At 43.5% G+C, this 25,552-nt stretch overlaps 1 protein-coding gene across 4 annotated transcripts in view; it reads left to right on the top strand.

Annotated features, from left to right (window-relative positions):
* LOC121453633 (serine/threonine-protein phosphatase 2A 55 kDa regulatory subunit B beta isoform) overlaps window positions 1-18,101 on the top strand; it is a 401,554-nt gene extending 383,453 nt beyond the window's left edge. For all 4 annotated transcript variants that reach the window (XM_041660531.1, XM_041660532.1, XM_041660533.1 and 1 more), the window contains 3 exons: window positions 3,802-3,971; window positions 14,552-14,643; window positions 17,380-18,101. In XM_041660531.1, the coding sequence (XP_041516465.1) occupies window positions 3,802-3,971; window positions 14,552-14,643; window positions 17,380-17,659 (542 nt within the window). In that variant the 3' untranslated portion in view covers window positions 17,660-18,101. The remainder of the gene's footprint in view (window positions 1-3,801; window positions 3,972-14,551; window positions 14,644-17,379) is intronic.
* The last annotated feature ends 7,451 nt before the right edge of the window (window positions 18,102-25,552 follow it).

Here is a 25,552-nt window from a genome sequence, read left to right on the forward strand (position 1 = left end):
CACACCCGTGCCACACACACACACAACCACAATCTATACAAGTTTGAAGTTGAGCCAAGTTTGTCAGTAAGTTGAGAAGGAGACAGCACAGGCACTTGGATGGTTCATGAAGGCCCTGAAGGTTGAATCTCAAGTGCAAGAAAGAAGAGAGCAAAGGCAGATGGGAAACAAACAAAGAGCAAGTGAACCTGGCTCTTCCTGCTCACTCATCCAACCCAGCTGCTAACTCTGTACCCTCTGTGCTCTGGATGCCACGTGGGTCCCCAGTACTTGTCGACTTAGGGTCATGTGCTGTGCGTGGTGGTAGCGTAGCCTGGTATGACACAGAACGCTAGTTGTCCCTGAGCTGGTCCTAGTGTTCATTTCTTCCCTTCTTACATACACTACTTTTGCACTCTTGGGGCAGAGTTGAATTATTGCGACAGAAGCCTGCAGAGCCCAAAGTGTTTTCTAACATTAAATGTTTCTTGATCGCTTCCAGTTCCCCTTGTCTCATCGTTTCTCTCTGTGTAAAGTTGCTGTGTATTTTCGAGTCTTCTAGCTGAATCAATAGGGTTTTATTTTTGCTGCTTTGGTTTTTGTTATTGAAGACATGAGATGTGTGCTCTGGACACATGTTGGGGTCAGAGGGCCACTTACAGGAATGAGTTCTCCCATTCACCATGTGTGTTCCTAGGTTTGAACTCAGATCCTCAGGTTTGGTGGCAAGGGCCATCACCCACTGAGCCATTTTTCCAGCCCTTTCTTGATTTCTGAAAGGGAGTGTTGCTATGAAGCTCTGGCTGCCTTGGATCTCTCTGTGTAGTTTAGGCTGGCCTCTTCTGACTCACAGCAACCTATCTCGGATTATAGGTCTACCTTGCCCCCCCCTCTCTCTATCTCTCTCTCTCTCTTTCTCTCTCTCCCCTCTCTCCCTCTCTCTTATTGTTTTAGACAGGTTTTCTCACTAAATCTGAAGCTCACCATTTCAGCTAAGCTACCTTGCCAGCAAGGCCCCAAGGCCCCAGGATCTTCCAAACGCCTCTCCCATAACAAGGGCTAGTGTTTCATATGGGCACTGCACCTCCAGATTTTTACATGGTTGTTGGGGATCCAGGTCTAGGGGTCCTCATTCTTGTGCAGCATGTACTTTAGTCACTAAGCTTTCCCCAGTCCCCCAAAATAAGTTTGGGGCTCATGTGTAGTGTTGGCTTTGAATACTTATTTTCAGACATCTGTGAAGAAAGTACACATAAGGAATCTTTTTTAAGAGTCATATGTAAAAGTCAGGTGGTAGTGGTGCACGCCTTTAATCCCAGCACTCGGGAGCCAGAGTCAGGTGGATCTCTGTGAGTTCAAGGCCAGCCTGCTCTACAAAAGCTAGTTCCAGGACATGCTCCAAAGCAACACAGAGAAACCCTGTCTCAGAAAAAAAAAAAATGTAAAAGTTAAGAGCAGATATGATGTCTTCTGCATTCACTTATGTAGTAAACTTATTGACCACTAGTTCCTAATAAGGACACAGAGACTTCTTATTAATTATGAAAACTCGGCTTTAGGCTAGGCTTGTTTCTAACTAGCTCTTATAACTATAACTTAACCCATTTCTATTAATCTGTGTGTTACCACAAGGCTCGTGGCTTTTACCTCTCCTCCTGCATGTCCTGCTTCCTCTGCATATCCCCTTGCATCTTCTCAGTGCTTAGACTCAGTTCCTCCTCTTCTCTTTCTGCCCAGAAGTCCTGCCTAACCTTTTCCTGCCTAGCTATTGGCCAGTTAGCTCTTCATTAAACCAATCAGTAGGCACTTTGGCAAAGACACAGCTTCACGGAATACAATGAGATTATTCCACAATACACTTATTCTCCGCCAGGCTGTGCAAGGCACCATGGGGCTGCAGTGTTCACTGAGGAACAATAATTTGTGGAATCATAAAGGGTGTATAAAAAACATATCACTGTTTCCCACCTCTGAATCCTCCAATGGTAAATATGGTCTCAGTTCCCAATCTCTAGCCCATGTCTGGAAATGAGGACACTAAGCATATTAAGTACAGTAGGCACCAACTAAATCTTAAATCATTTCTCTCACTGTTCTCAGCTGGACAAAGGCTGATGCTGACAGCCCTAGGGAGTTCTTACCCTCTGGGGGAAAACTGTGGGCCAATTCTCTCGTTGAGAAAAACTATTGAACTTTCTGTGTAGTAAAAATGGCTGGCTGTATCTCAGTCGGTAAGCCTTTTCTCTCTAGAGGCAGAACTGTTGCCTGCAGACCTCCAAAGCAAAGTGGCCATCTGCCTCACTCCCTATGGAAATTGCCAGTTGTGTCCCCATTATGGGAAATAGTCGACCTTGTCTCCAAACGGAAGAGCCTGCCAGCTGTGCTTCTCCGTGGAAGGGAAGTCGGCAGAAGTGAGCAATGTAAAACCCATGCGTGAGTCTGAGTCTGCTCCTTCCTCATCACAAGCAAACCTTCACCTCCTCTCATCTGTCAAGATCATCAAAGCTGACGTGGTGGTGGCATTGAAATGAGACTTTTAAACCAAAGAGATGGTTGTGAAGTAATGGTCCAGAGATGGCCTATTCCAGCAATGACACTGAATGGACTCAAGGAGGTTGCATTTATTTAATTATATGTTTGTATCCATGTGACAATAACAAAGAAAAAGAGAGGAAAAATCATAGGCTAGAAACAGAATCGCCAGCAAGAAAGATCCTGAGAATCTAAAACTCCAAGTTTTAGATTTACATAGAAGGACACCAGAGGCACTTATGTCATCCAAACAAAGGGCAACCTGACCTTAGACCTAAGACAGTCTGGAGCTTTTCTACATCGCAATCCAAGAAAAAATGAAAACACGCATCGACCTTGTACAAAAAAACTGTATGTGAAGATTCACAGTGCCATTGTATCAATGGGAACAGCTCGAATGTTTATCAGCTTCTCAGTGGGTCAACAGAATCCTGCAATTCCATGCACGGATTTAGCCAAGGAAAGAACATGCTACAACATAATGAACCTTGAAAAGAGTATGCTATGTTAAGTCTGGCACAAATGCCCTATGATCTGTGGTTGCATAAGATGTGAAATTACTACCATAAAGAACCCAGAAAGTGGATTAATATTTACCTAGGATTATAGGAATGGGAAATAAAGGGGATTTTTTTGAGAGGGAATTGGTAGAAACATCTGAATTTAGATTGTGGTATGATTCATAAATACATCATTATATATAAAACCACTAACTTTTGCATTATAGTTTAGAGTAATATAGATTACATGTTTTAGAAAAAACTGAAAAATGTTTAAGCCTGTGAAATGACTCCATGGTCTTGGGGTATAGCTAAGTGGTCCTTGCCTAGCATACCTAAGACTTTGGGTTTGATCACTAGCACCATGAAAAAAAGAAATAGAGAAGAGACAGGGAAGAAAAGAGGAGAGATGAAAGGAAAATTTAAAAAGAGAATTCTAAGATGTCTCCACATATGAGCATGCACATGACATCCATGGGGGGAAAACATGGTCCAGATCTTGGGTTTCCAGACAGGCAGTGTCCCAGCGAGGAGAGTGTGAGACAGGGCCCACACCAGCCCCTTGAAAATACAGTAATCTTTCAGTTCACCAGTTGTTTGTTTTGTTTTGTTTTTCTTTTTCTGTTTCCAGGGAGCTAACCATGTTGGCAACTTCTTTATATTCTATAGTCACCCGCCCTCCATAGAAACTCTGATTTCACTGTTAGTGCTCTGTCTGGCCCAAACTTTAGAATCTGATCACAAGCCTGTGTTGTATTCATCATGTTTTGCTTTTGTTTTATTTCTACAGTTTTTGAAGAGCCAGAAGATCCAAGCAACAGATCGTTTTTCTCTGAAATTATCTCTTCCATTTCGGATGTGAAGTTCAGCCACAGTGGGAGGTATATCATGACCAGAGACTATCTGACCGTGAAAGTCTGGGATCTCAATATGGAAAATCGCCCCATCGAGACTTACCAGGTACAGAATCCACCCTTGGTGGGCTTCTACGTCAGCCTCTGCCTGCTGATGTTTACTGTGCAGAGAGAGAAAGGCTGTTCAGAGTGATGTGTTACATAAAATACTACAGGCTGCAAGTGCCATAGGATTTAAGATAAGGATGCATGTGGACTTGGACTAGTAACAGATATATTCTGAAAATGTTATGTGGAATGGGTACCATAGCTAGAGTGAGCAAGACAAGCATGGCCTTGCTCTCATGAAGCTCTCTAGTGAAGAAGCTGACTGGTAAACAAGGAACTCACTGCATTTGAGCAAGAGATGGTGCTGAGACCAGGGGAACCCAAGGTAGGGAGGGAAACCTTGCAGGGTAAGGAAGGTGAAGACTAAACTATCATGAGTTGATTAGCAATGACATTTGCTTAGAAAAATACTTGGCAGCCGGGAGGTGTTGGTGCATGACTTTAATTCCAGCACTCAGGAGGCAGAGGCGGGCAGATGTCTGTGAGTTTGAGACCAACCTGGTCTGCAAGAGCTAGTTCCAGGACAGGCACCAAAGCCACAGAGAAACTCTGTCTTGAAAATAAATAAATAAATAAATAGAAAGGAAAGAAAAGAGAGAGAGACAGACAGACAAACAGACAGACCGACCAACCGACCATGGCCAAAGACCTGGAGTAAAGAGAACTGAGATTGAGAAAACTTGCCTTGATTTGGAACAGGGGGGCAGAAAGTTGAGCCTGAAGACTAAAGTGGGGCCTGGTCTTATGAAATCTGGTACTGAGAACTCTCCTTGTCTCTGACTGGGTACAAAGAAATAGCATTGAAAACAATGGGTTCCACCTTATAGCATGACAAGCAGCCTGCAGGAAAGGAGATGGTGCTGATGTGAGCAGCATGATGGAACAACAGGGAAGATGGAGAGTCAGTGACATCTGCTTCCTTATAGAATGTGAAAGGATGAAACACCAAGGACTTGCCCTAAGCCCTGGGTAGAAGATGACAGAAACACTGATGGAGGAATTTTAAAAGCCAGGCAAGGGTCAAGGAGAAGATGAATCAAGGGGCAAAAATAGCTGCTTTTATTTTTATATTATCTCTAATTGGATAAAAAAGAAATGAGGCAGGGAAAGGGGAATCTAGGCAGACAGCTTTGATTTATAATGTTTTGCTTGAGATACAATTCGTCTAGCACAGGATTCACTCATTTCAGAACATATAGCTCCCTGGGTTTTAGTATAGTCACAGAATTGTAGAGCCATTGCCAACTCCAGAACATTTTGTCACTGTGATTTTCAAACATTCTAGTCGCACTGGGGAGGAAACACTGTAGCAGAGACAAGTGAAGAGACAGGAAAATAAACAGATTTTAAAGTTCTTATACAATCTGTCTTAGGGTTTCTGTTGCTGCAATGAAACACCATGACCAAAATGAAACACTGTAGCAGAGACAAGTGAAGAGACAGGAAAATAAATAGATTTTAAAGTTCTTATACAATCTGTCTTAGGGTTTCTGTTGCTGCAATGAAACACCATGACCAAAATGCAAGATGGGGAGAAAGGGGTTTATTTGGCTTATACTTCAGCATTGCTGTTCATTATTGAAGGAAGTCATGACAGGAACCTGGAGGCAGGAGCTGATGCAGACACCATGGAGGGGTGCTGCTTACTGGACGGACTGGGAGTATAACTTGGCTGGTAGAGTACTTGCCTAGCATGCAAAAGGCCCTCCGTCCATTCCCCAGTAATGTATAAACAGGGCAGGGTGGGACACACCTGTAATCCTAGCACACTGGAAGTGGAGGCAGGAGAATCAGTTCAAAGACATCCTTAGCTTGGAATGCATGAAAACTTGTTGCAAAAAAAAATATTTTTAATAAACTAAGACAAATATATGTGATCGTGTCTTCCAATCACATTCACCTGCTTGGCACAAGTGACAGAAGGAGTTCACCCAATGGTGCAGTTTTAAGGGAGTAGAATTGAAAGACAGAGGTTTGTTGAACTTGCACATTATGAGCGAAGTTGCCAACCTTAAAGAGCTAAGGAAGAACAAAGCGCTTGGATCAATGGTCTTCAAGAACTGACAGAATCAAGGTACTGTGAACTAAAAAGAAAGGAAGTAACAATAGAAGTAGACTTGCACATTAGATACTGTTGTAGTCATGTGACTGTGGGGGCAAGGAAGGAAAATCATTGAATATGTTGGATCTAGTAGTTAATAGCCATGTGTTTGAGTCACTAAAAATTATGGCAGAAAGAATGGAAGAGAGGGGGGTACTTAACAGAGAGAGAGAAGGAGGTACTCAAGTTGCTTCAAAGAATGACTCTGTGATTTTGATGACGTGGATAGCAAGAAGTTGAATTTGAATGTATGACATCAAAGGAACTGAGAATAAGACAGGAACAGTAGTCATGAGCAGCAGGGCACTCCATTTGAGCATGTGGACTTGAGAACAAAACCCCACATCATCCTGAAGTGCTGAAGGCGGTGTCTTCAGAGACACAAGCAGGAAGGAAAGGGTAGCACACAGAGTACCATCGAAACCAACCATAGTAGAACGGTATCTACCTAGAGTGGTCGCTCTAGGTGGGCATCTGCTGGACTACTCCATGTTCAATGTTGTGTAGGTGTTGTCTTCAATAGAGCCTTGCCATCAGTTTGTGGATACCAACCTATAGCCTGGGCAATAGCCTGGGTTGTTTGGGGTTTCTAATGGGACCCCTTTGATCAACAACCCAATTAGATGTGGCCTGTCCCTGGTATTGGAAGTTTCATTTGGTGATAAGAGATATCCAGTTGGGGCTCTGTCTATTATTTGGGGATTCCTTTTAGATCACCTTCACATATATGTGTGTGTGTGTGTGTGTGTGTGTGTGTGTGTGTGTGTGTGGAAACTACTATATTAGACTTCCATAATGCCATTCAAATGGTCCTTAATTTTAGTTCTCTCCCCCCATACTACCTCCCTTTTTCCTGTCTTCCCTCCCCATCCCTACTTGGTCCTCCCTTTCCAGTAACACCCATCCTTCCATCCATAACCATCTATTCTATTTCCCTCCTAGGAAGATCAATCCCTACCCCCAGTCCCTTACTCTATACCTAACCTCCAGTTCTATGAACTGTAGCTTGTTTATTATTGACTTAACAGCTAACATCCACATATAAGCAAATACGTAGTATATCTGTCTTTCTGAGTCTGTGTTACCTCGGTCAGAATTTTTTTTTCTAATCCCATCCATCTACGAACAAGTTTCACCATTTAACTTTTTTTAACAGCCGAGTAATACTCCATTGTGCAAATGTGCTACATTTTCTTTATTCATTCTTCCATTGAGTGGTAGTTTGTTGTTTCCAGTGTTTGGCTTTTATGAATAGAGCATCAGTGAACATGGTGGAGCATCCCTTGGGTATATATGCCCAAGAGTAGTATGGCCGAATCCTGAGGTAGATCAGTTCTGATCTTCTGAAGAACATCCACACTGGTTTCCATAGTGTTTATACAAGTTCTAAGTCCCATCAGCAATGGAGGAGTGTTCCCCCTTTCTGTACTTGCTCAACAGCTTAAGCTGTCATTTGTTTTATTGATCTTAGTCCTTCTGACAGGTGTAGGATGAAATCTCAAAGGGAAATTTACATATCCCCTATGACAAAAGATGTTGAGCATATCTTTGTTTGTCAGCCATTTTGCATTTCCTCTTTTGAGAATTTTCCATGATGATTTGTACCCCATTTTTAATTAGGCTCTTTTTTAATATCAAGTTTAAGTTCTTTATATATTTTTGATATTAGGTTTCGATCAGATGTGTAGTTGATAAAATCTTTTCCCATTTTGTAGACTGCTGCTTCATCCTGAGGTTGGTGTCCCTTGCCATGCAGAAGCTTCTCAGTTTCATGAGACCATACTTATTAATTCTGCTAGCAATGTTCTGCTCAAAAAGCCTTTTCTTTTGCCAACGAGTTCAAGACTATTCCCCACTTCCTCTTGTATCACGTTCAGTGTACCTGGTTTTATGTTGATGTCTTTGATCAATTTTGGAGTTGAGTTTTGTGCAGGGTGATAAATATGGATCTATTTGGATTTTTTTACATACAGCCATCTAATGTGATCAGGTCAATTTTTTGAAGATGCTTTTTTCAAGTATATATTTCTGACTTCTTTATTTAAAAAAAAAATCAGGTGACCATAGATTATGTATAGATTTATGTCTGGGTCTTCAATTCAATTCCATTGATCTGTTTTTGTGCTAAATCATGCTGTTTTTATCACTACAGCTCTGTAGTACAACTTGAGGTTGGGGATAGTGATAGTTCCAGCAGTTCTTTTATTATTCAGGGTTGTTTTTAGCTGTCCTGGACTTTCTGTGTTTCTACATGAAGCTGAAAATTGTTCTTTCAAGATCTGTAAAGAATTGCATTGGAATTTTATTGGTGATTGCATTGGAGCTATATATTGCTGTTAGTAGGATGACCATTTTTTCTGATTAATCCTACCAATCCATGAGCATGGGAAAAGGTTCTATTTTCTACTATTTTTAATTCCTTCTTTCAGTGTCATGAGTCTTTGACTTGCTTGGGTAGAGTTACCCCAAAATGTTTTATATTTTTTGAGGCTATTGTGAAGGATATTATTTCCCTGGTTTCTTTCTCAATCCCTTTGTCGTTTGTCTATATGAGGGCTACTGATTTGTGAGTTAATTTCGTACCCTACTACTTTGCTGAAAGAACTTGTCAGCTATAGGAGCTAGATGGTGAAAAATTTAGGGTCACATAAGTATACTATTGTATCATCTGCAAATAAAGATACTTTGACTTGTTCTCTTCCAATTTGTGTCCCCTTGATCTTCTTCAGTTATTATAGCTCTAGTTAAGACTTCAAATACTGTATGAATAGGTATGGAAGAGTGGACAGCTTTGTCTTGTTTCTGATTTCAGTGGAATTATTCTGTTTCTCTCCATTTAAGTTGGTGTTTGGCTATGGGTTTGTTGTAAACTGCCTTTATTGTGTCAAAGTATTTCCCTTGTATGCCTAATCTCTCCAAGACTTTTAGAATGAAGGGGTATTGAATTCTGTCAAAGGCCTTTTCTGCATCTAATGAGATGATCGTGTGGTTTTTGTCTTTCAGTTTGTTTATGTGGTAGGTTACATTTTCTGATTTTTATTTGGTGAACCACCCCTGCAAATCTGGGGTGAAGCTTGTTTGATCATGGTGGATAATCTTTTTGATGTGTTCTTGGATTCAGTTTGCAAGTACTTTATTGAAAATATTTGCATCCATGTTCATAAGGGAAATCAGTCTGTAATTCTCTTTCTTTGTTTAGTCTTTATATGGTTTTGGTATCAGGGTGACTGTGGCCTCATAAAATGAATTTGGCAATGTTCCTTATGTTTCTATTTTGTGGGATAATTTGCAGAGTTTGTTATTAATTCTTCTTTGAAAGTCTGGTAGAATTCTGCACTAAAGCCATCTGGCCCTGGGCCTTCTTTGGTTGGGAGACTTTTAATGACTGCTTCCATTTCAGTAGGGGTAATAGGTCTGTTTAAATTGTTTATCTGATCTTGATTTAATTTTGGTAGGTGGCATGTATCAAAAAAATATCCAACAGGCAGTGGTGGCCTACACTTTTAATTCCAGAACTTGGGAGGCAGAGGCAAGTGGAGTTCAAAGCCATCCTGGTCTACAAATTGAGTTCCGGGACAGCTAGGGCAGTTACACAGATAAACCCTGTCTTGAGAAATTAAAAAAAAAAAAAAAAAAAAAAGGAAGGAAGGAAAGAAAGAAGAAAGAAAGGAAAAGAAAAATATCCATTTCTTTTAGATTTTCCAACTTGATAGAGTTCAGATTTAAAGTATGTTCTTATAATTAATTTTCTGGATTTCCTCAGTGTCTGTTGCACACCCCCCTTTTCATTTCTAGTTTTGTTAATTTGGATATTCTCCCTGCTCTGTGGTTATTTGTTTCTATTTTATTGACTTCTTCCCTAAGTTGATTAATTCTTGCCATCTACTCCTTTTGGGTGAGGGTTCTTTTTTCTAGAACTTTCAGGTACTGTTAGTATAAAATCGCTCCGACTTTTTTGTTTTTTGTTTGTTTGTTTTTATTTTTCGAGACAAGGTTTCTCTGTATAACTGATCTGACTGTCCTGGAACTTGCTTTGTAGACCAGGCTGCTCTCAAACTCAGAGATTCGCCTACCTCTGCCTCCCAATTGCTGGGATTAAAGATGTATACCACCACTGCCTGGCACACTCTAATTTTTTTAATGTGGGTCCTTAGCACCGTGAAGTTGCCTCTGAGACTTGCCTTCATTGTGCCGCTTAAGTTTGGTATGTTGTGTTTTCATTTTCATTCAATTCTTAAAAGTTTTAATTTCTTTGTTAATTCTGTCTTGACCCGTTTTTTCATTGACTGTAGTGAGATGTTCCATCCCATGAGCCCATAAGCTTTCTGTTGTTTCTGTAGTTGTTGATATCCAGCTTTATTTAATCCATGGTGGGTAGGCAGGATGCAAGATGCTATTTCAACTTTTTTTTTATCTGTTGAGACATGCTTTGTGTTCGAGTATGTGGTCAGTTTTAGAGAAAGTTCTATGTGGTGCTGGAAAGACGTATATTCTTTTGTGTTTGGGTAAAATGTTCGGTAAACATCTGTTAGGTCCATTTGGTTTATGGTATAAATTAGCTCCAGCATTTCTCCGTTTATTCTTTGCATGACCTGTATACTGGCAAAAGTGAGGTAGTGATGTCACCCACTGTCAGCGTGTGAGGGCTGAGTATAATTTAAGCTGTAATAATGTTTCTTTTATGACTTAGGTGCCACTGTTTGCTGCAGCGGTGTCCTCTTGAATTTTTTCTTTGATGAGTATGTAGTGTCCTTCCCCATCTCCTGTGATTAGTTTTGGCTTGAAGCCTATTTTGTCAGATATTAAATTGCTTACACCAGCTTGTTTCTTAGTTCCATTTGCTTTGAATATCATTCTCCATCCTTTTGCCCTGAGACGATGTCTATCTAACTCAAGGTGATCTTTGATGTTAAAGTGTATTTCTTGGCTGCAGCAGAAGGATGAGTCCTGTTTTTACATGCATTCTTTTAGTCTTTTTATTGGGGAATTGATGTTATTGATGTTGAGTTATCAATGAGCAGTGTTCATTGATTACTGTTTATTTTTGTCGTGGTAGTGCCCCCCCTTTTGGTTTGCTGATCTGGGATTATTTATTCTTTATGATGTTGTTTGTTTGTGTGTGTGTGTGTGTGTGTGTGTGTGTGTGTGTGTGTTTAACCTTTTCAGGCTGAAGTTTTCCTTCTAACACCTTCTGGAGCGATGAATATGTAGATAGATACTGTTAAAATTTGGTTTTCTCATGGAATGTCCTTCTCCATCTATGGTGATTAAAAGTTCTGTTAGGTATAGTAATCCAGGTTTGCCCTTGTGGTCTCAAGTCTGTAGAATGTCATCTGTCCAGGTCCTTCTGGCTTTTAGAGTCTCCATCGAAAGGTCAGCTGTCATTCTAATAGGTCTGCCTTTATGTGTTTCTTTTTCCCTTGCAAGTTTTCATGTTCTTTCTTTGTTCTATACACTTAGTGTCTTGATTATTATCTGCTGAGAGAATTTCTTTTCTGGTCCAGTCCATTTGGTTTCCTGTACCTTGATCTGCATCTCCTTTAGTTTGGGGACATTTTCTTCTATAGTTTTATTGAAAATCTCTCCTGTGACATTGACCTTGGTTTTTTTTCTCCTTCCTTTATTCCTGTTGTTCACATATTTGATCTTTTCACAGTGTCCCAGATTCCCTGGATGTTCTGTGCCTGGAGTTTTCTAGCTTTAACATTTTCTTTGACCAAGGTATCAATTTCTTTTATCTTCAACGCCTGGGGTTCTCTCTTCCACCACTTGTATTCTGTTGGTGAGGCTTGCCCCTAAGGTTCCTCTTTGAGTTCCTAGATTTTTTATTTCTAGATTGCCACAGTTTGGGTATCGGTTTCCTTTGATTTTATTTCCACTTTCAGGTCTTGAACTATTTTTATTCATTTCCTTCCACTGTTTGGGTTTTCATAGTTTTCTTTAAGGGATTTATTTATTTCCTCTTTAAGGACCTCTATCATATTCAATTTTATTTTGTGCTTCAGCTATGTTGGATTTCTCAGGGACTATTGCAGTAGGGTTGCAGGGTTCTCGTGGAGACTTTGCCCCGGGAGTAATGTTTTCACACTGGTATCCAGGCATCTGAGTTTGGAATGACTGTAATTCTAAGGTACTGGTTTCTGGTCCTATCTTTGGTGGGTACTTTGTTTCTTTGTTTATGTTGCCTTCTCTGGTTCTTAAGACAGTGTCCTTAGGCTATGTGTTGCCTGGTATAAAATGTTTCTGGGATCCTGCCAGGTGTAGTCACTGGGGGTTCCAGGTACAGTGATTTTCTAGGTATTAAGAGCTCTGTTGCTAATAAATTATTTGACTGTTAAAGAAAAAAAAAAAGAGCTGACCCTTAACAATAGGAATAGGCTAGAAGGGGGTCCACAGGAAGGAGAAAGGTGTTTCACCAGTATCTGCTTTACCGCCTTTTAATGAAGGCAGAAAGTGAGACCAGACCACAGCAGGTGTTCTGCTACAGAGCTGGGGCTGAGACAGGAAGGGGGTGGGAGGGATTGCATTTGGAGGAGAAGAGAAAGGAGGGAAGATCTGCAGTTAGCCTAACTGTTTCCCTGGGAGGTGTGGCCCATGGCTTCCCAGGGAATCCTGGAGTTGTGTGACCTGGGACCAAAGGGTGAGTTGGGGAAAGAGATCTGCTTGATCTTCTGGAGATCTGAGAGGAAGGGGAGGCTGCGGCACATGATTTGCTACAGAGCTGGGGATGAGACTGGGGCGGGGTTTGGAAGAGAGGAGGGTGAGGTGAAGATCTGCAGTTAGCCTATCTGCTTTTCTGCCCGGTTAATTTTTGTATGAAGGCATAATATTAGAATAGCAATACTGCTTGCTTGCTTGCTTGCTTCCTGGCTCCATTTATTTGAAATACTTTTCTCTTTCCTATGTTATGCCATGGGGAGCTCTTTTTCTGTTGCTGTTCTGTGTGTTTCCTGTATCTATATGGGTGTGTCTTTCCTCAGGGGAGATTTTCTTCTATAAGCTTTAAGTTCTAGTCTGTGCCAACAATGTGAGATTCTTCTCCCTCATCTATGCCTATAGTTCAAAGATTTGGTCTTTTCATAGTGTCCCACAGTTCCTGTATAGTCCTTTTCTGTGTGAATTTTAATCTTTCATGTTCTTTGTTTGTGTGATCTAATTCCTCTACTTAATCTTTGAGACCTGATATTTTTTTCTTCTATCTAAAAGGCTTTCCCCTGAGTTTTCTAATTGAGAGCCTGAATATTTTTTCACCTCTACCTTCATTTTAGCTTGAGTTATCAGTGTTTCTCTTTCATTAAGTGATTCAGTTTTCAAATCAAGGGCTTTCTCTGTCTCCTCAGAAGGACTTCAGCAGCCCTTCCTGCCCAGACAGCTAATACTCAGCTGAGAGGTCAGGAACCTTCTTTGACTTAGTTTTCTGCTCCACCCTGCAGGGTTGCTCTGTGTCCTATCAAAAGATCCCAGATCCCACTAGATTTTAGCAGCTGCCCTTGCCCTAGTCTGAGCCACCATCAGTGAAGCATACACCAGACTTTTGCCCTTGGCCTTCCTCTCTTAGCCTTTACTAGAACACGAAGACTTGGCAGCCCTCCCTGTGATGTCTCTTGCCCTTGGCCATGCGTGCTTACCCTTCATTGGAACATGCAGACTTGGTGGCCCTTCCTGTGATGTCCTTCTTCCCCTTGCTCACAATCTGCTTACTCTCCATTGGTCTGTCACACTCCTTCCCGGACTTGTACCTGTGGCCCTTCATGCATGCTCTTCCCTAAGGTCAGAAAGCCTTACCTCCAGATGTCATTCAGACTCATTCACCCTCCGCAGAGGCCGTGTGTTACCTCATCACATGTAACCTTGTGCCCTCATCCTATAAAAAATAATGTCCCTCATCTCTCAGTGCCCTTCTCCACGCTTCCATGTTCTGTGATTTTAGCGCTGTCCAAAACTTCTCATGGATCTATTCCATTCTATGGTCTCTTTCCCCAGTGCTCTGCCTCGAGCCCAGAGCAGACTTGTAATGAGCAGCCGTGTATCAAAAGCCTAAATGAATACTAGTTCTAACACCTAGTATTGACCTTGATCCAATCCCCAGAGCCCACATCTGGGATTGATGTGGAAAGAGAAACCCAATTCCACAAAGCTGTCCTCTGCCTGCCACAGGTACACATGCCTCCATACACACATCATGCAGGCATACGCCAACAATAATAAAACAAAACATAATACTACCACTTACGGGTTCCTGCATTATGCCACTCTCTACACAAGCAACCTTCTTCAGTCCACACTGGCATGAGAGAAGCTCACTGATGCAGGCTTTCCTCCTAGAGACAGGGCCCTGAGCTTGCATTCAGTGCAGAGCCACCTGCTGCAATGCCAGAGGGCACACGGGGGGGTTAAACAGCTCATGTCATCGCGTCAATGTTCACAGGACTCCGCCCCTGTTATGCTGATGCCATGTTCTTGATGTTTCCTCTCAGGTTCATGACTACCTCCGCAGCAAGTTGTGCTCCCTCTATGAAAATGACTGCATTTTTGATAAATTTGAGTGTGTATGGAATGGGTCCGACAGGTAAGAAACATTTGTGTTTGGGCTGAGAGTCTTTCCTTGAGGAGCCTTTGGATGATTTGCCCTAAATGGGGTGCATCCAAAAGGAGTTCAGTGCAGACCCCAAGACCTGGCCAGGGTACATTATGCAGGCCATGAACCGGAGTCTGTGGCCAAGCCTGTAAAAAGAAGGATGCAGTGAGGCCCCAAGTTTGTTTCAGACCTGGTGCAGATGACAGTTCAGTGTCAACAAGAAAATGGTGTCTTTGACATACAAGGCACCCGAAAGCTAGGGCCAGATGCCTACTCAAGACCACTGGTAAAACACCAGGAAATCCTCCCCTGCATAACTCTGGTTACTAGACCTATCCCCTGGAAGCTGCTAGAGCAGACCTGACTGAAGTCTGTAGTGCTTCATTAACAGAATCCAAGCCAATCTCATTTATCACATTCCTTCAGAGTGATTTATTAGTGTTTTAAGGCCCTTGATTTCTACAATACTTCATATCACCTCCCAATAGTTCATTTTCAGTCTGACAAATACAGATGATTCTCTGACTAGCTATAAACTAGATGCAGGCTGTTGGGGCTCACTTAGCTCCTTGATGAAGGTGGCATAGTGTTCAATAGCATGGGACTTTTGCACAGCAGGCCTTTTTGAGATTCCAGCTTCAAGTCAGTGCCATGGTCTCTGACTATCTTGCCCTCTTCCCAAACCGCCACTGAATCTTCTTCTGTAGAATTCAACTGAACGAGATGTAGTAAACATGTAGCGAAGGACCCGGGTTGCAACTATCTAGTTTATTACAAGATAAGAGAGCAAAGCAGCTGAACCATATGAACCAGAGTCCCCAGGGAAAGAAGCCAGCCTATTCCTTAACCGCTTAGTCTTTGTTAGTTGATACAATTTACACAACTGTTGTTATTCCATTTCTCCCCTCATTAACATAGATTCATAACCACAACGACTAGGTGTCTATGCACAAGACATTTTTACACACATCTCTTACCCTAGCCACAATCCAGCAAGGTTGTTTCCATCATCTCTGTTTCCCAGTTGAGGAAGCAAAGAGACGGGAAATTGGACAATTGGTGCAATGGCTCAACCTTGAACATTAGCAAGCCGTAATTACGACTTCGAGTCCTGAGATCAGTTCTTCCATATCAAAACTGGGAATTTTGTTCAGGGTTCAGATAAAGTTAAGATATTTGAGGGTAAAACATATTCCTTCTGACTTACCTAAAAGTAAGTTAGATCTTGATAGAGAAGTGAACATCAGTGTCCCAGAAGCTGCAGAATCAGGTGGCTAGGTACTTACACCCAGTGGCCTTGCACACGTGCATTCTGTGTTTGTCACACTCGTTGTCAGTGTGCACACCTTCATCTCCCCTGAAACTGCCTTGCATGAGTTACTGAAAGCTGTGATTGTGGTGGTAGAGCCCCTTGTATCCATGTCCCCATGACAGTTCACTGGGTCACCCGGACAGATAGATACCCCTTTATCCATAGCCAGTGAAACAAAACTCAACCTTTGATTAATCTACAGTTGACGAAGTTCCCAAAGCAAGCCAGCCTTACCAGTTTTTTTTTCCCTCCACCAAAACACAGATGACATCAGGCATTCCTTCCCAAACACAATCTGTCAGCCTCTTTGGGGTGCCACCATGAGATGGTACACACGGGGTACAGGCAGCACTATACCTCCCCACTGCCTGCCACCTATATTTGAAATGCCAGATTTAAAGATTCAGTACCCTGTTGCTGGAAGGTCTTCGGCCTTCACTACTCTCCCACTCAATCACAGACATCCCCGAGGACAGAGAGATTGCAAAAACAATGCTTTCCTCCAAATTTAGATTTAGGGTAGTCAAATCTGTTTATAGTCTCTCCGGGTAAGATCATGGCATCCATTTTCTGGCCACATTTTCTGAAACGTCAGATTATAGAGCTGGCTCCTAAAAGGAGAGAGGCCTCCCTGTGGTGGTCACTGCTTCAGTACTGACAAGCTAAGTTCCCTGAGCTCAGACAGCCCAGAAATTCCAGGACAACAATTGTGTGTCAAAGCTGGAAAATAGTTTGTTGGTTCCATGTGTTCCTGCTTACACCTCCACATTGTGGCCCCTGTCTTGGGGTTTCTGGTGCTGTAAAGAGACACCACGGCCACAGCAACTCTTATAAAGGGAAACATTTATCTGAAGTGGTGACTTACGGTTTCAGAGGTTCAGTTCATTATCATCATGGCTGAGAGGCAAACATGGTGCTGGAGAATTCTACATCTTGATCCAAAGGCACCAGGAAGTAAACGAGACACTGGACTACCGGAATCTTGAGCATATATGAGACTTCAAAGCTCACCTCCATAGTGACACACTTCCTCCAGCAAGAGCACCCCTACTCCAACAAGGTCACACCTCCTAATGGTGCCATCCTTTGGGGGCCATTTTCTTTCAAACCACCACACCTCACACTAATGGAAAGTCAATAACTCTAGAATCATAACAACTGGACCATATTAGTGACCCAAGAACAAAAAGTCTCTATGGAATAAAAATAAGTAATACTGATGGTTATCTCATCCTAAGCCCAGTCAAAGAGCTTGGCACTTTTAATGACTCAAAAAGACGTTAGTGCTCCCAGTTTAGCCCTCTGGCCCCTGTGAGTTGAGATGTCCATGCTAAGCCTCCTTGGCTCCTGAAAGATGCTTTGGGGATGTCTTGCCACCCTTCTCTGTCATACTCAGTCTCCCCTCTCCCCTGCAGTGTCATCATGACCGGCTCCTACAACAACTTCTTCAGGATGTTCGACCGCAACACCAAGCGTGATGTGACGCTTGAGGCCTCGAGGGAAAACAGCAAGCCCCGGGCTATCCTCAAACCCCGAAAAGTGTGCGTCGGGGGCAAGCGAAGAAAAGACGAGATCAGTGTGGACAGTCTGGACTTTAGCAAAAAGATCCTGCATACAGCTTGGCATCCTTCAGAAAACATTATAGCAGTGGCGGCTACAAATAACTTATATATATTCCAGGACAAGGTTAACTAGGAGGACAAGCTATTACTTAGTCTCACATACTGAATACTAGTCAAACGAGTTTTTAAATGTTTCTTTGGGTCTTCATTTGATGCATTGCATTTTATTTCCCTATGCATAAAACAATTGGAATAGGATTAAAAAGGAGTTCAATGTTCCCAGCTCCCCAATTCTAAGAAACTTTTGTCCAACTCGGTAAGCTCGGGCCACTTCTCTTTAGAACCGAGAGCTGCCAACTGGCACTAATTCTCCCATAGTCGACTTGAATTTCTGATGCATTCATCATTGCCCAGTTTTCTCTGGTGGGTTCCGTGTTTTGTTTCTAGGTGTCTGCTGCGATAAAAATGAGATTGTCTGTAGTATTTAAGGCGAAGAAATAAGGTTTTTTTTTTAATTAAAAGCAATTCCATTTGTTTGAAAAAAATCAACAAAAAATAAACACTGTTTACTCTTAGAGAGTTTCTCTTTGTGAAAAATCAGGCCTAGCCAGTATATATCTCCCATGCCTTCCCACCCATTTCCTTTTAAACAGTCCCATTGAAGCCAGAGACTTATTTCATGAGGCTGAGAAAGCGGTACCGAATGGGAAGGGAAAAGACATCATGACACTGCTTTCTCTTTTGGTAAATGCCATAGAAACAGCCTGGGAATGTAATGGCCAAAGCACCACAAACACTTTAGGGAACTCAGAGAAAATCCTTTCTCCACGGGGCTTCCCAGAGTTTGCTTGGCAAGGCCAGCTGAGACCAGAACCCTTCCATTGCTTGTTACTCTTGCTTTTATTTTTGTTTCCTTTTAAATGGCTCCATCTAATCCCTGCCTCCGTGGTCCTTGGCTCTTTCCCTTCAACCTCTGCCAGAGGATTTGCCCATTGACTTCACAAGGCTGTGCCCCAGTTGCTTGGTATCAGGAGGTCTCAATGAAGCAGTGAGGCATAACAGCAGCAGCCCTCCAAGAAAGGCTGGCCTGTTCTTGTGGGTTTATTCCTCCTGAGCAACCCCTCCTCTTCTCCAGAAACAGGCATCCATCAGTCCTCACTGGGTCTAAAACAAAGGCCGTAAAGATGCTGGTTTGTAAACCTAAGCACACATCTCTGAGCTCACTTCAAACTCGCCAAACTGGAAAAATAGACTTAAGAGCTCCCTCCCTCTTTACAAACAACAAGGAGATGGGGGGCTGTGGGGGGAGAGGGAATGGGCTCTGGACACAAACCATCATTGCTGCCTTGGCCTCGTGTTCAAGTCACATTTCCTTACACTTAGCTTCCTCCAAGAACTGTCATGAAACATCAATTCTGACCAATAGTATTTCTTTTCATCATTAATCACAGCGGCTGGTTCATCCTTCTCTTGAGATAACGCAATGCACCACTTCTGAAAAGCCATTTCCATAAGCAAGTTCAAAAGTAAAGCATTTATACACTCAGAGAGGAAGTGTAGAAGGTGCTTCGCTATGTCCAAAAAGTGGGACCTAGGCTTCTACTTGTTGCTCTATTTTAACACATCTGCCCCCATTTTCATCTGATAGGCAGGAAATAACTTGAGGTGGGAGATTTTCACTACAAAAATTCTCCTTCCGTTTCTAGATTTGTTAGAACTCCCAATATTTTAATGCGCTTTGGAGGATGAAAAAAAAAATAGAAGCATCATGCTGACTCAATTTCTAATCTGTTGTCTGTATGCTAACGGCTTTGTGGAGTGGAAATCACTATCTACTTAAGTCATAACGATTTTGTAAGATACATCCCAATTTCAGGAGCCTTAAAACACAAGCCTTTGCCTCTCCACGCAGCGGGCACATTAGGGTGATGATGTGACTTTCCTAATGTTTCTCAAGTTCTCTGCAATGCCAGCTGCACCTTGGGCATCTTTCAGGGCCACCAACCAAGAAAGTTCCTAGGAAGGAAAGTGGCTCTGCGAGACTTTCCTTGATGAGAAATTCCTCCAGCTCCTAAAGAACATTGATAGGTAGGAAGGACAAGTCACAGATGTTTGCCATCTTCTTGTCCTGCTCCCAACTCTTGGGGATCCCCCTCCTCTGACTATGCCAGGTGGGGTGTGTATACAAATCATTTATAGCAAATTGAACACTAGCCTTCCTTTTACTCTTGTTCATTACACGTTTCTTAGTCACCTTTCTTCAGAAGCATGCTATCCTCCTCCCAAGGACAAACATCCCTAAAATGTTGGTCTGCTGGGCTGGTGTTTCTTTCAAACAGAAGCTGCATTAACTGTTCGTATGTGAAACATGTATGCACACACCTCCTGAGTCACTTTGTGAGCCACCAAAGGTGGGCTTACTAAGTCCAAATAGCTGGTATGGTGGTTCTCCACTGATGGGTCGGGACCCCTTTGGGAGTCGAACAATGACCCTTTCACTTAGGGGTCACTAAGTCCATCAGAGAACACAGATATTTCCATTATGGTTCGTAATAGTAGCAAAGTTACAGTTATGGAGTAGCAATGAAAATCATTTTATTGTTGGGGACCACCACACCAGAAGGGACTGTATTAAGTGGTTGCACTATAGGAAGGTTGAGGACCACCGAACAAGCATGGCATCAATACCCTCAGAGGCATTAGCATATCTCGATGGTTTGCACATAATAGAGACATCATTGCTCCCCAAAACATATACATGAACAGTTCAGTTCTGATCATCATTAAGAAGCTCACAGGCTCACTACAACTACAAGCCCCCACACTGTCTAACAGACTCCATACAGAGCGCAGCCTGTGATCTGGAGGTCCGTTAGAGACTTGCGAATGAGTTAGAGCACAAGGCCACCAGACTCCGCCTTGCACTTGAAAGGGAGCCTCAGACAAACCGCCAAAAAGACAAACACAGGAAAGGATGTCACTAGAGCAAGCCCTCAGGTGGCACTAACCACCATCTGTCACCACTTGCTGGCTCTTTGCCAGATACTGAGCAGTGACTCCTTTTCGTCTTCTTGAGTCCCAGGTAAGCTTTACTTAGCTAACCCAGATAACCTGAAAACCAGACTGCTTTACTTTGAACAAGTTTGTTTGGCTCCAAGGACCCTGCACTACGTGAGGTAAGAGCCATCAGATTACGGCTGGAGGCCATCAGTTCGATTAAATAAAATGGAAGGCACGCCTTCCTGTGCTTAAGACAGGCATGATTTTTTGTCCAAAGGAGGAAGAAAAGTCACAATAAATAAGAGTGATGTAAGCCGGCAACAAGGGGCAGTGTGCAGGATAGGCAGGCAGGCAGTGGGATTTGATTGTTTCTTAACCGCTTCGGGCCGGGCTCCTGCCCTTCCTCTTCTGCTGCTTAAAGCACAGCAGACCAGCCACACCAGCCACGCCTCCTGAGGATTATGAGAGTGTTTTGCATGCTCACTTTGTCGTCTCCTCCCTCCACACTCAAAGCCATCGAATCCCACTTTGCAAATGGAGAATGACAGATTGTCCTCCTAGCCAAGGAGATCACCAGTGAGAGATGGATCTTGGACTCCAACTCGGTGTGTCTGACTGAAACCGAGCTGTTGAAATCCTGGCTCAACTACAGACAAAGCTAACGTTAACCAGCACTTCTCACGGGCCAGGCTTGGCTCTACAAATTACACGTGCATTGCCGGTGGTGGTGGCGCACGCCTTTAAACCCAGCACTCGGGAGGCAGAGGCAGGCGGATCTCTGTGAGTTTGAGGCCAGCCTGGTCTATAAGAGCTAGTTTCAGGACAGATAGGACTGTTGCACAGAAAAATCCTGTCTCAAAAAAAAAAAAAAAAAAAAAGGAAGGAAGGAAGGAAGGAAGGAAAGAGAGAGAAATGGTATTTCTATGGCTAAATATATCTGGACAGATTTGTTTACACCAGTATCATTATAACCATGATCAATGTGTTACACTAGGACTTGAGAACGACCACAGGGGGAAAGAAAAGAATGACCACAGTGGTACCTGGCAAGAAGAATCTGTCAACTCCTATAACCCTATGGGTGATGGGTAATGTGAGTTACCTTTGACCCATATACTGCTGTGTAGCGAGTGACTGAACTGTTACAGTAGAGAAAACAAATGACACTGTATAGCGAGCCAGTGACTGAACTGTTACCGTAGAGGAAGCAAACGACAACGTTTACACAATTCACAAAAGACAAAACCAGGATGCTTGGTCTATGTTCTTATCCACATCCTGCACTATATAGAAAGAGAAAGTATTGATTGGAAAGTCAGTTTTAACCATGAGCCTAAGTTCACCAACATCAGAGGTAGCCTGACAGCTTATGAGTGGAAATCAGGAACCAGCTCTCAGGCAAAAGGATGGAGGTACTGAGACAGGCAAGACCCTGCCTCTGCTGGAGGTAACAAGCATGTAGGAGTTCTGAACACATCATCCGTGCATTTGTATCAGGCAAGGCAGGGTGAAGGACGCACAGGAACTACAGAGGGACTGGATTATTAAAGTGATAAGATAAAGCTTACTCAGAATCTTTGACACCTAAGCAGCATTTTGAGGCATGCCATCCAGCACCCAAACACAGTACAGTGCTTCAAATAGATGGAACCCCACAGAGAAGCTGAAGCGAGAGTGGGCGTGGTGTGGCAAGGGAGCAAGATGCCAAGCTAACACTCTCCTTGTGCTACTAGAAGTGCATTTTCAGCTCCCCAGAGCTAACCCAACCCTCCTGGCTCTAGCTCACCCAGTAACAATGTTATTACTGCTACTTGGGTTTGAATCTAGAGCCTCACACAGGCCACCCAAGCACTCCACCACTAAACTACCACGCCCCTAGTCCCAGTTACAAATATTCCTCAAGCTCCACATCCAAGTATTTAAACATAATAAATGGGGCAAAAAAGAAAAGCTATATTTACCGAGCAGTCACCATGTGACTATGAAAATCACTGCAATCCCTCATGGGTAGAAACGCATTGCCGTGGTAGACTCAAAGGCTTGCGTGACAGCCCAGAGACTAATCCAGGTCAGTCCTCCTCCAGATCCTGCATCTCTTCCTCCACAGTGATGGGTGATGTGTAGAGACCTTGACTTGTCCGTTCTCACCAATGAGGAGACACAGAAACGGACCACACTGTGGGCAAATACCGGTGCATGACCAGGAATAAGTACAAAGTCCATACACTCTGTGGGGTTTCCAACCTCCAGCTCTGACCCCAATGTTGATTATCCCCACCGCACCCCAGTTCAGATCTGTCACACTAGATAAACTGCTAGGGCAGACCCAGCGGGGCCTATCATGTCTGCCTTCTCCTGACTTAAGAGACTGAAGACAGTGATTGCTGTGGGGCCAGAATAGCCACTGCTAGCCCTTCACCTTGTCACCAGCCCCTCTAAGTCGCCCCTGGGATTCTTGGGTAGGCAGAGTCCCCCATGGCCACCCTAGCTATTGTTTTCACTCTAGGCAGGTGCATTTCTCCCAAAATGAACCTTAAGAGGAAAACCCAGAGGCCTCTGGGACCAGCCATCAGTGTGGCGTTTTCTTGCCTTCGTTGGGTCATGATTTGCCCTTCCTGCCAGAATGCTGTGGGACTCAATTTGTGGGTGTCAAGAATCTCAGACACTGGAGCTGAAAGATGTCTACTTCAATGGCCAAAGAAAAAATGACATTTTGGAACTCTGAGCAGTCACTCATTCACTAAGTCTTTAATAGCTGATCAAACAATGCCTGACAAACACGTGCCAAGCTCATCTGTAAGGCAGTAGGGCTGGTCCCTTGTCTACATACAACCCGTAGCACACGGGAAGGGACAGCCTCGCAGGCAACAGTGGCAGCTCAGGGTCTTGGCTCAGCACCTCAGGGGGCAAGCCCACCAGCCTCTCTGCCTGCCTGCCTCCTTAGATGCAACCAGATCTCTACTACTGAAAAGCCGAACGACCGTGACAAATGACGTCATTGCGCCCCAGTGCCCTTACTAATAATAAACCGTGCTCTGTAAATTCAGTGTGAAAACTGAAAGATCTGGTACCCTCCAAGCTCGCAGAAGGGTGCCTGGCCCAAAGAGGCACTGTGTGAATGTGTATGCGTACGTCTCCATTAGAACTACAAAGAACCACACCTGCCCTGCTGGGCAGAGCAGGTACGGAGGGCGCACAGGACCACCTCAATCAAAGAGAGGAACTGCACAGGAGGCAATTCCTCAGGTGAAACCAAAAAGACAAACGGGAGTGAGTCGTCCAGGGGAAGAGAAAATAATATTTCAGGCCTCAGGGTAGAACGTGCAGGCAAAACAACATGTGGGTATTTAAGGAATTTACCATGCTGCGGGGCAGCTGACTAGAAGAGGCAAGGGACAGACAATCCTGAGGGGTGAGGGACACAATGAGAAAATAATGCTTGGCTCATTTGGGGTCACCCGTGGGGCCTGTCTGAAACTAGTCCAGGAGCAGCTAACCTGAGGAATTCCAGCTTCCAACCTAACTTAGCAAGTAGTTATTATCCAGTCCCCAGTGGATACACTAATGGCCTCAGCTGGACTGTCACCTCCTCGGAAAGGCCTTTCCCTGACTCTCTAAGTTCCATACGTAGGAGACATTGCTTAGTCCACTCTTGATCCTCAGAGCAACGTTCGTCACATCCTAGATGCTCAATAATGTTTGTTGAGTGAATCGGCACACCCAGAAGTCAGTGCGAGCTCTCGCCCTTAGGAAGATCACAAGACCAACAGTGGCCACTGAGTGAGGGGAACTCAACATCTGGAGATCCAAACAGCACCAAAGGATTGCTCAGAGGACTCAGGGGATTAAAAAGGAAATCTGAGAGCCAGTGAGCCAAGATGCATTAAGAGCAAGCAAGCAAGCTCAGAGTCATGTTGGTTAACAGAACACATGTGCCCGGGCCTGATGCATTACCCTCCCTGCAGCTGTTAGTCTTCTGGGACCCCGCAAAGCATGCAGAAAGGTTGACAGCCTACAATCAATACCGTGTTCACTGACGCAGGAAGCAGTATTATCGCATCCGAGTTATTGCTCCCCACACACACACATCCTGGCTGCAGCACTAAATATTCCCCATAATGAGGCTATGGGGGTGACAAGAGTGATTATTCTCAAAAAAAGGGGAGACAAACCTTGCCTGGGACATTCTTAAGGAAAAGCAGGCCAGTTCCCTAAGGAAATCTCTTGGGGTTGAGCAGCCGCTTGGCGGGGCAAGGCGGGCAGGGGAGACGACTGGAAAGCTCATTTGCCTAAGTGTCCATGGTGCAGAGGGGACTTTCTGAGTGCAATGAAAGGAATGGAAGGTTGTAAATTAGAGAGGAGGTCGGTGATAGATTGATAAGGATGGCGAAGGGTGAATGCTGGATTTTGTTCTATATATTCAAGTCACACCAATAAAAAATTGAAAAATTGAAAAAAAAAAACCTGAATTTCCCCCAGTATAGCTTTCTTACCTCTGGTTTTCTGGTTATGGCACAACCAGAAGTCGTATTTCCTCTAAGCCATTGGTTTCCAACCCCAAACACAAGATGCTTATGAATAATCAGAAAGCAACAAATAAGTACGACTGCATGTTAAACACAACCCATTTCTCAATGAAGCAAAATGGGTTCTATACCATACAACACAAATCTGATAGTAAACACACTGACGGGCTAGAGCACAGCTCAGTGGCCTACTGCTTGCCCAGCATGTGCAAAGTACTGGGTTCATTCCCAATATCACACACGTGCACACACACACACACGCATGCACGCACACACACACATGTAAACACACATGCACACGCACACACAAGACAATAATACAAAAGTGGTATGATGATTAATCTAAGGACGTGGCTCAGGGATAAAGCAGTTGCCTCACATGCACAAAGCCCCAGGTTAGCATCCCCAGGATGTGAACAAACACACCATGCAGTGGTGTAATCACCTCTCTCGGATTCTCACAGGAGGGGGGCAGGGGCGGGAGACTGGAGTTGTGTCCT

This window comes from Microtus oregoni, unplaced genomic scaffold (assembly GCF_018167655.1).
Source record: "Microtus oregoni isolate MIOR12 unplaced genomic scaffold, Mior012 000011F_ref0000422, whole genome shotgun sequence".
NCBI classification, from domain to species: domain Eukaryota; kingdom Metazoa; phylum Chordata; class Mammalia; order Rodentia; family Cricetidae; genus Microtus; species Microtus oregoni.